We start from the raw sequence: 11,425 nt of genomic DNA, 5'->3' as shown, positions 1-11,425 counted from the left end.
TTTGTTATAATAAGGTTGGGTAAGTTTTCTAAAGTTCTCTTGATATAAAATTATTAATTTTTACATTACCATAAATATATATTACTAAAGTGTAATGAACACTTGTCAGTGCTCAGTAATAACCCAAATGGAGACAAACGTAGAAGATTAATTGGGGAGGGGGGTCGAAATATACAGATCAATTAATCTTCTGTGTTTCGGTCTTAATGTGGGTTATTATTGAACATATATAATGTATATATATATATGTGTGTGCAGTGAGAGCAGAGTACACAGGTGTTTTCACAATAACATATTGTTATGGCCAAGCACAGATCAGAAATATCTGCTCCCATATACCACGACATATGTGAAGATGGTACTAGGTGCATTTTGGATGTGTAGAAGTGTGTAATTATAAATATTCATTTACTGGGACAGCTATGAGCGTATGTAACTATCATATAGAAATCAGAACCCTCTGATGATGACTTGTGTCCACTTTTATATTGTTAACAAAAATTACGAGGCTATCGCTATTTTTATTCATCGACTTATGATGAATGTAGATTGTTGTGTACTAAAGTACATGTACTTAGATGCACTATCTCATCCAATTTCCTCTTCCATCTTTTTCTATCTCCTCTCTTTACAGTTAGATATTGTAACAAGTATTATGACATCAAATTCCTTTCTCGCCCCCTTCTGACTCCTATGTATAATTTCTCTTGGTGCTGCTCTGGGATGATGGAGATATCTTCATAAATATTATATTTCTCCTGTACATAGAAATTCCCAAGCGATAGTAAAACGTTTGAAGCTTCTGAGGCTGATGAACTCTTATTGGAATACTGGATATCTTCATTGCCCTACTGAATAGTCTCCTAGCTCAGGCTGACACATTTCAACACTTTGTATGTGACCGTCCTGCGTCATGGAATATGACAGGGAAACATACCTACCTTTTAGCTTTTATTCCAGCTGTCATATAAAATATAGCAACGGTGTTTATATATATATATATATATATATACATATATACATATATATATAATATATATATATACATAAATATATGTACATATATATATTTATATATATATATATATATACATATATACATATATATATAAATATATATATACACATAAATATATATACATATATGTATACATATATACATATATATATACATATATACATATATATACATCGCCAATGCACCCCCCTCCATCATCATCACCAGCACAACCGCTCCACCGGTAATAGTACTTTCTTATAATCGTTCTGCAATTTCAATAAATTTCTGCGAGTTCTTTATTAATTTAATATGTTCATTGCGAACGATAGAGTTGTAGTTTAACATTGGAACGTCTCTTAATTGTAATTCTAGATATATCACTCTTATTAATTATATTGATATTTCAATATAAGACACTTAAGCACCGGAATCTTAGCTTCAGATTTCTGGCAGGTAGAACTCCTTTAAGTCTTCCTCTCATATGATTTGTTAAGTTCTGTATTTTTTAGTTTTAGGTGTGGCGTTTGTTTTCTTTTCACTGGAATGGTGCGTTGCAGTTGCCCTTACTGATTTGCCGCTGCTCCCTCCACAACAATAACTCGTCACTCTGAAGCTTCCTGGTTTCCTCAGAATTTATTTGACTTTGTGTGTACGGCAAACGTACTAATGTAGCTTATCTTATAAGTGAGTTAGGTATACTGTCAAGAACAATCAGCTTATCAATGAACAATGAATCTTGTGTAGCGCTGCTTGTGATTAGTCACCGTTAAAAAATCTTTCAGTGCTTGTAAACTCGGTTCCCCTAGCCATTTGTTTTCTATCTATTGCTTATCCATCTATTGCCTGTCATTTTATTGTCTATCGGCAAGCAATGCCTCGACCCAGGAGCTGATTCTTTGTTCCCATACCATGTGCTATGCGATTAGTGGACGGAGTATTGAGCCTCCACCACACGCTTCACTGAATGACCCACACGGACCGATAGTGTCACAGCATTCACCCTCCAAGACGCTGGTGAAGGGCTCTTCAGCCAGGGAAATGGATTCACCCTTCCCCTTCCACAAATGAAGTCAGATTACCTACCTTTGAATATTTTCCTGCTGGTTTGAATCTTGTTCCCTAAAGGTCTATGCAAGAGAGAAGGTAGCTCCAGTTCATTGGATCAAGAGTCCTTCACCAGAATCAAGGCACCGCCCTTGGAATTGTCTAGTATAGGGATCATAAACAAGTTAAATATTAAGACACATGTGCAAAAGTTGGGTATCTTTATTGATGAAACATTTCATCAGTAAAGATACCCAGCTGTTGCACATGTGTCTTATTCTTCAACATGTTCGCAGTTTCATCAGTAAAGATACCCAGCTGTTGCACATGTGTCTTATTCTTCAACATGTTCGCAGTTTATACCATTTTCAGCATAAACGAGTTGGAACAGACTTCATTTCATATACTTCGTGAAGTGTATGTCTTTCAGTCTCTATACACAGGTGTAGGCCTTTCGGTGTATATACACGTAGAGATAACTTTAATCCTTACTTTAGGTATTAAAGTATTGTTGACTGGGGGGGGGGTGAACAGGTGACATATAACTTTAATGATTCGTGTAGTAGATAGGATGTAAACCTTATTAACCACCCAACTTCAGTCTGTTTTCTTGACCACATTATTATTATTATTATTATTATTATTATTATTATTATTATTATTATTATTATTATTATTATTATTATTATTATTATTATTACATTAATTGGGAACGCCAAACATTTAGGGGTCATACAGCTAAGGGATAAATGGTAGATATTCAGATTCGATTCATGGAAAAGTCCAGTTCCTTAGATCCAGAGCCCCCCCCCCCACTCATCGGCATCAAGGAAGCTCCGTTGAGGGGTCGTAAGCAGAGGTCGGATATATTACAATGACTCCCCTGTAGTGGTGGAGGGGGGCTTTGACGCAGGCGGTCTTTTGATCCAAATAATTGGAGCTGCCCTGCCCTTTCTCGGATCAAACTTGATTAACTCCCATTTCCCAGGCGCTCTGTGACCCCCCCCTTCCCATCCCTTCCGGACTTTGAGATTAGCGTTGGTTAATCTTGTAAATTTATCTACATAGTTATACTTGGTGTATATACATAGTTATACTTGGTGTATCTACATAGTTATACTTGGTGTATCTACATAGTTATACTTGGTGTATCTACATAGTTATACTTGGTGTATCTACATAGTTATACTTGGTGTATCTACATAGTTATACTTGGTGTATCTACATAGTTATACTTGGTGTATCTACATAGTTATACTTGGTGTATCTACATAGTTATACTTGGTGTATCTACATAGTTATACTTGGTGTATCTACATAGTTATACTTGGGGTATCTACATAGTTATTCTCGGTGTATCTACATAGTTATACTCGGTGTATCTGCATAGTTATACTTGGTGTATCTACATAGTTATACTTGGTGTATCTACATAGTTATACTCGGTGTATCTACATAGTTATACTTGGTGTATCTACATAGTTATACTTGGTGTATCTACATAGTTATACTCGGTGTATCTACATAGTTATACTCGGTGTATCTACATAGTTATACTTGGTGTATCTACATAGTTATACTTGGTGTATCTACATAGTTATACTCGGTGTATCTACATAGTTATACCCGGTGTATCTACATAGTTATACTTGGTTTATCTACATAGTTATACTCGGTGTATCTACATAGTTATACTTGGTGTATCTACATAGTTATACTTGGTGTATCTACATAGTTATACTCGGTGTATCTACATAGTTATACTTGGTGTATCTACATAGTTATACTCGGTGTATCTACATAGTTATACTTGGTGTATCTACATAGTTATACTTGGTGTATCTACATAGTTATACTTGGTGTATCTACATAGTTATACTTGGTGTATCTACATAGTTATACTCGGTGTATCTACATAGTTGTACTTGGTGTATCTACATAGTTATACTCGGTGTATCTACATAGTTATACTTGGTGTATCTACATAGTTATACTCGATGTATCTACATAGTTATACTTGGTGTATCTACATAGTTATACTTGGTGTATCTACATAGTTATACTTGGTGTATCTACATAGTTATACTCGGTGTATCTACATAGTTATACTTGGTGTATCTACATAGTTATACTTGGTGTATCTACATAGTTATACTTGGTGTATCTACATAGTTATACTTGGTGTATCTACATAGTTATACTTGGTGTATCTACATAGTTATACTCGGTGTATCTACATAGTTATACTTGGTGTATCTACATAGTTATACTCGTTGTATCTACATAGTTATACTCGGTGTATCTACATAGTTATACTCGGTGTATCTACATAGTTATACTTGGTGTATCTACATAGTTATACTCGATGTATCTACATAGTTATACTTGGTGTATCTACATAGTTATACTTGGTGTATCTACATAGTTATACTTGGTGTATCTACATAGTTATACTCGGTGTATCTACATAGTTATACTTGGTGTATCTACATAGTTATACTTGGTGTATCTACATAGTTATACTTGGTGTATCTACATAGTTATACTTGGTGTATCTACATAGTTATACTTGGTGTATCTACATAGTTATACTCGGTGTATCTACATAGTTATACTTGGTGTATCTACATAGTTATACTCGTTGTATCTACATAGTTATACTCGGTGTATCTACATAGTTATACTCGGTGTATCTACATAGTTATACTTGGTGTATCTACATAGTTATACTCGGTGTATCTACATAGTTATACTTGGTGTATCTACATAGTTATACTCGGTGTATCTACATAGTTATACTCGGTGTATCTACATAGTTATACTCGGTGTATCTACATAGTTATACTTGGTGTATCTACATAGTTATACTTGGTGTATCTACATAGTTATACTCGGTGTATCTACATAGTTATACTTGGTGTATCTACATAGTTATACTCGTTGTATCTACATAGTTATACTCGGTGTATCTACATAGTTATACTCGGTGTATCTACATAGTTATACTTGGTGTATCTACATAGTTATACTCGGTGTATCTACATAGTTATACTTGGTGTATCTACATAGTTATACTCGGTGTATCTACATATTTATACTCGGTGTATCTACATAGTTATACTCGGTGTATCTACATAGTTATACTTGGTGTATCTACATAGTTATACTTGGTGTATCTACATAGTTATACTCGGTGTATCTACATAGTTATACTTGGTGTATCTACATAGTTATACTCGGTGTATCTACATAGTTATACTTGGTGTATCTACATAGTTATACTCGGTGTATCTACATAGTTATACTCGGTGTATCTACATAGTTATACTCGGTGTATCTACATAGTTATACTTGGTGTATCTACATAGTTATACTTGGTGTATCTACATAGTTATACTCGGTGTATCTACATAGTTATACTTGGTGTATCTACATAGTTATACTCGTTGTATCTACATAGTTATACTCGGTGTATCTACATAGTTATACTCGGTGTATCTACATAGTTATACTTGGTGTATCTACATAGTTATACTCGGTGTATCTACATAGTTATACTTGGTGTATCTACATAGTTATACTCGGTGTATCTACATAGTTATACTCGGTGTATCTACATAGTTATACTCGGTGTATCTACATAGTTATACTGGGTGCCTCGGCATCTTTCTAAATATACTATTACTTTCACTACTACTACAACAACTACTGGTACTACTATTGTTAATATTACCGCTACTTCTGATACTACTGTCATTTATTAAGACAATTACAAATACATAGAGAAAAAACATGTTAGACTTGTGTTTAGGTTTAGCAAAGGGATTGAGGTCTCAGTGTGAGGCGTGTTAGAACGAGGTCTCAGTGTTAGGCGTGTTAGAACGAGGTCTCAGTGTTAGGCGTGTTAGAACGAGGTGTCAGTGTGAGGCGTGTTAGAACGAGGTCTCAGTGTGAGTCGTGTTAGAACGAGGTCTCAGTGTGAGGCGTGTTAGAACGAGGTCTCAGTGTGAGGCGTGTTAGAACGAGGTCTCAGTGTGAGGCGTGTTAGAACGAGGTCTCAGTGTGAGGCATGTTAGAACGAGGTCTCAGTGTGAGGCGTGTTAGAACGAGGTCTCAGTGTGAGGCGTGTTAGAACGAGGTCTCAGTGTGAGGCGTGTTAGAACGAGGTGTCAGTGTGAGGCGTGTTAGAACGAGGTCTCAGTGTGAGGCGTGTTAGAACGAGGTCTCAGTGTGAGGCGTGTTAGAACGAGGTGTCAGTGTGAGGCGTGTTAGAACGAGGTCTCAGTGTGAGGCGTGTTAGCACGAGGTCTCAGTGTGAGGCGTGTTAGAACGAGGTCTCAGTGTGAGGCGTGTTAGAACGAGGTCTCCACTCTACCTGGTCAACACACTTCACCTCTCAAAGATATTTCACGTTTATAGTCCTATAGAATTTTTTTCAAAAATATTATATATTTTATACAATTATTACCTCTCTCTTATATATTTTATGCAATTATTACCTCTCTCCTATATATTTGATACAATTATTACATCTCTACTTATTGTCATATTTTTAATGAGTATCAGGCGCACTATCTAGTACCTAACGTCAGCTCTCACTGCTGTTTTTCTTTCTTTCTCTCTCTCTCTGGATATACTATTAATAATAATACTGCTGATCCATCGTTGATGCTTAGCTGTTATTAATGTCTCTTCACTCTCCAGGGTGCTATAACAAGGTGCTAGCAGGCCTTCAGGAGCTTGAGGGAGGAGCTGACCTCACACACCCGAAGGTCAGGGCTCTGCAGGAGGAGATGGCTCGCGCCAGGCACAGAGGTGACCCCAACGACGCCGAGACCAAGGTAAGAGGTCATGATTGTTAAATGTTAAGCTTGAACACAGTTGATCAGACTCAAAGAACGGTAAGATTCAACGCGGCTCCTCGAACTGTCACCACCTTTAAACACAACAACAGCGAGTGATGAATAAGATAAATATGCGACACTTAGGCAACTCTTACGAGTTTATCTCTTAATTTTATAATAATAATAATAATAATAATAATAATAATAATAATAATAATGCAGCACTGAGGTATCTTTATTGTCTGAACGTTTCGAGTGAACAACAGGCTTCTTCAGTTAATTAGAGGTAACACTGTAATTAGGTAATTAGGTAGGAGTAGTTGTGACATGATAGGTTTGTCACCATTGGTAAGAGGTAGTCAGTCCCTTATTCACGCTTCAGGATTGAGGGACCGACCACCTCCTACCGAGGACAACGTAAGATAACACCTCTTAATCTGTAAATGAGCTAAGGCTGAACATCAATTCTGTGGCTGTTCCATGCTGTGAAAAACAATACAGTCATTCATAAATCGGGGGGCGCCTTCAGGAAATCTTTATATAACATTATTAGAACCAAAATATTACAAACCCGAATCCGCCAGACTCAAGGCCAATTCGTCACCCGTGGCGATTGGCGATAGGGTTGCCCACCATGGTTAGAGAAGTTATATTACATATTTAAGATTATGAGTGACAGATTTAAGATTATAGCCAAGATTACGAGTGGCAGATATAATACTAAAGTTATGATTACAGCGTGTAGAATAAAGATACGGTAGTTTGTGTACTGAGTGCCCACGCTATATCTTATCACCTTATTCTGTATCGCTACCCAAAGTATTTTAAAATGCTTCTCTTTATCTTCGTTATTCATCATCTAACTCTCAAGGCTTTTGACAGGTGATATTACAATATATATATATATATATATATATATATATATATATATATATATATATATATATATATATATATATATATATATATATATATGTATATATATATATATTTCAACAAGTCGGCAGTCTCCCACCGAGGCAGGGTGACCCCAAAAGAAAGAAAATCCCCAAAAAGAAAATACTTTCATAATTCAACACTTTCAACTTACTCATACATAATAACTGTTTTTGCAGAGGTGCTCAGATACAACAGTTTAGAAGCATATATAAAGATATATAACATATCCCTCCAAACTGCCAATATCCCAAACCCTTCCTTTAAAGTATTGTCCCTTTTATTGTTTACTCTGTGTTCATAAAACAAGTGTTGTGTAAACTGTTAGATAATTGTAAGTAATTCTATGAAGAGAGAGAGAGAGTGAGAGAGAGTGGAGGGGTGAGGAGGAGTTATTACAGTAATTTTTAATTTCCCTTGTAATTTTTGAGTGCAAATCTTAATTAAGGTTTTCTTTTTAACTGGTTTTCTTCACACACCTGCGACTGATGATTTACTTGTCTCATTGTGCCAGCACCATCACAGTGTAATGCAGCTCAACAAGTGTACACGTGCGTGATCACCAGAACAACTCCGCGTTAAAACACGTAATGAAATGGTATAAAATACCGACAAGCACAGACAATGGTTATAAATGACCATAATTTTTAAAGGGGTGGACCGGTAAGCCAGCGGAAGGCCTCGGTCAGATGACCAAAAGCTCCAAAGGCGGGTCATCATCTGACTAAAACCCGCGTCAGGAAACATTTGTCCTGTTTCCTGACGAACCTTACCTAACCTAACCGACAAGCACTACTTACGTATATTTATTGTCGAAAGATAACTTTTCGACAGTAAAGATATCTATGTTGCTGATGTGTTTTATTCGTCACACACACACACAAAAAAAAACCCTGCAAAGACGGACACTTGGTTACACAAACACTTGAGAGGCAAAATATCTGGCCTTGGTAACAGCCAACAGCAGGAATGCTTTATCTCAAGAACACCTTAACAAGAACATTGGCAGGAAGAATACCCGGTAGCAGGAACACCTTAATAAGAACACTTGACCAAGAACAAGAACGCTTGAGAGAAACAATATCTGGCAAGAACTTTTTACCTGAGAAGAACATGTGAAGAACACCTGAAAACAAGAACACATCACCAGAGAAAAATTTAGTCGACGGCAAAAAAGAGATAAATAACGTTTCGTTCTGTGTAGATCTTTATTATGACTTAATAATAATTTACACAGAGCGAAACATGGCTTGATAATACTTTACACAGCGAAACATGACTTGATAATACTATACACAGAGCGAAACATGGCTTGATAATACTTTACACAGAGCGAAACATGACTTGATAATACCTTACACAGAGCGAAACATGGCTTGATAATACTTTACACAGAGCGAAACATGACGATAATACTTTACACAGCGAAACATGACTTGATAATACTTTACACAGAGCGAAACATGACTTGATAAAGCTCTAAACAGAGCGAAACATGACTTGATAATACTTTACACAGAGCGAAACATGACTTGATAAAGCTCTAAATATTAGGACGTGTTTCCTTAAGACAACTGCTGTCCCTGTTCACCTATCAGTAAAATACGTTAATGGGTGTTAGTCGACTGGTATGAGTCGCATCCTGGGACAAAATTTACCTAGTTTACCCAAAATGCTCTGCATAACAAGGGGCTTTCTGTGTTGTACTATGTCATTGATGTCAGCTAGGCTTGTATACCTTGTACATGTACTTGTAGAAATAAATATTATTATCATTATTATTATTATTATTATTATTATTATTATTATTATTATTATTATTATTATTATTATTATTATTATTAGTATTAGTATTATTAAACAGCAAAAATCATAAAGGTCATCACAGAACGAAACACTGTCACAATAAAAGCCTATTGTGTAGCTTGTCGACAGGTCGTCTGTATATCAGCCCAAACTTTAAGCTATATCATTTGTCACTAACTCCCTTTTGAGTCAGAGCGTAGAGTGATCTAGGTTCGATCCGCCGTCTGCTTATCGTGAGGCAGTATACACACATTCCCTGTAGATAAATGGGTCAATTATTATTATAATCAAAAAGAAGCTCAGAACTTACACGGGTCATATAGCGAGATAAATGGGTCAGAGAACCGGTAAGTTGATAAATTAGACACATGTACAACACTTGGGTATCTTTATTGTGGAAAAGTTTCCCCACATAATGGCTTCCTCAGTCCAATACACAGAAGGATGGTTGAAGATGAGAAGGAGTTTGAGGTAATCAGTCCCTCAGTCTGGAGAAGAGCATTGTTCCAAAGTCTGAAACAATATTGTTTCAGACTTTGGAACAATGCTCTTCTCCAGACTGAGGGACTGACCACCTCAAAACTTTAAGGGTGATGGACTGATTACATCGTCTTCAAGTCTCTTCTGCTTCTATCAACTTTTCTGTACTCGACTGAAGAAGCCTACTGTGTAGGCGAAACGTTTCGAAATAAAGATACCTAACTGTTGCATATGTGTCTTACCTAACAACCTGTCGGTATTTTATACCACTTTAATGTTCAAGATGAGAAGGAGTTTGAGGTAATCAGTCCCTCAGTCTGGAGTCAATCGAGATTGAGATTAATGGACTAATCATGTCGACTCCAGATTGAGGGACTGATTACCTCAAACTCCTTCTGATTTTCAACCATTTTTCTCTGTATTGAACTGAGGAAGTCACTGTGTGGCGAAACACTTCCAAAATAAAGACACCCAAGTGTTCCACATGACTAGTTTATCGCACCTATTGCCATATCTACTGAATATGTTTAACTTATTAAACAGCTTACTCCAGGTTACGGCGACGTGAATCCATTGTATAAAAAAAAGATTATTTAAGAAATGCGTAAATAAAAACTGTAAATTATTCACGTTTCTTATTTATGCATTTGTAGTTTGTATATATCTTGTGTGATGCTACCCCAAAACTATGATTACTTAAAATTAAGTCCTTTCTAAAATTTTCTCTTATACATTTAAAGATATATTTTTTTTCATTGTTAATATAAAAATTAATGGTTTTGTACCAGAAGAACCTTACGAAACTTACCTAATATTATTATAACAGGCTCAATTTAATTTAGCCTAATCCAACTAAATATATTTTATACAAGTTTACAATAATTTATTAATAAACAAATACAATGAAATGTATTTTTTCGTTAGATTCTGAATGATTTTTGCGAAATTATTGCATACACAAATTTTCGCTTGCCTTATTAGGCAAAACGTGCGTTGCCATTTAAGCCAAAATGGTAAGTTTTACTTTTTCGGCACGACATATATATATATATATATATATATATATATATATATATATATATATATATATATATATATATATATATATATATATATATATATATATATTTTTTTTTTTTTTTTTTTTTTTTTTTTTTTCAACAAGTCGGCCGTCTCCCACCGAGGCAGGGTGACCCAAAAAAGAAAGAAAATCCCCAAAAAAGAAAATACTTTCATCATCATTCAACTCTTTCACCACACTCACACATTATCACTGCTATTGCAGAGGTGCTCAGAATACAACAGTTTAGAAGTA

At 35.6% G+C, this 11,425-nt stretch overlaps 1 protein-coding gene across 1 annotated transcript in view; it reads left to right on the top strand.

Annotated features, from left to right (window-relative positions):
• The window catches only part of LOC128701519 (uncharacterized), a 109,874-nt gene that overhangs the window by 78,376 nt on the left and 20,073 nt on the right, over nt 1-11,425 (top strand). The window contains exon 7 of the mRNA XM_070101532.1: nt 6,749-6,885. Within this exon, the coding sequence (XP_069957633.1) occupies nt 6,749-6,885 (137 nt within the window). The remainder of the gene's footprint in view (nt 1-6,748; nt 6,886-11,425) is intronic.

The sequence above is a fragment of the Cherax quadricarinatus genome, chromosome 78, assembly GCF_038502225.1.
Source record: "Cherax quadricarinatus isolate ZL_2023a chromosome 78, ASM3850222v1, whole genome shotgun sequence".
Classification (NCBI taxonomy): domain Eukaryota; kingdom Metazoa; phylum Arthropoda; class Malacostraca; order Decapoda; family Parastacidae; genus Cherax; species Cherax quadricarinatus.
Note: the sequence above shows the minus strand (reverse complement) of the source record. Positions and strands in the feature narration are given on the sequence as shown.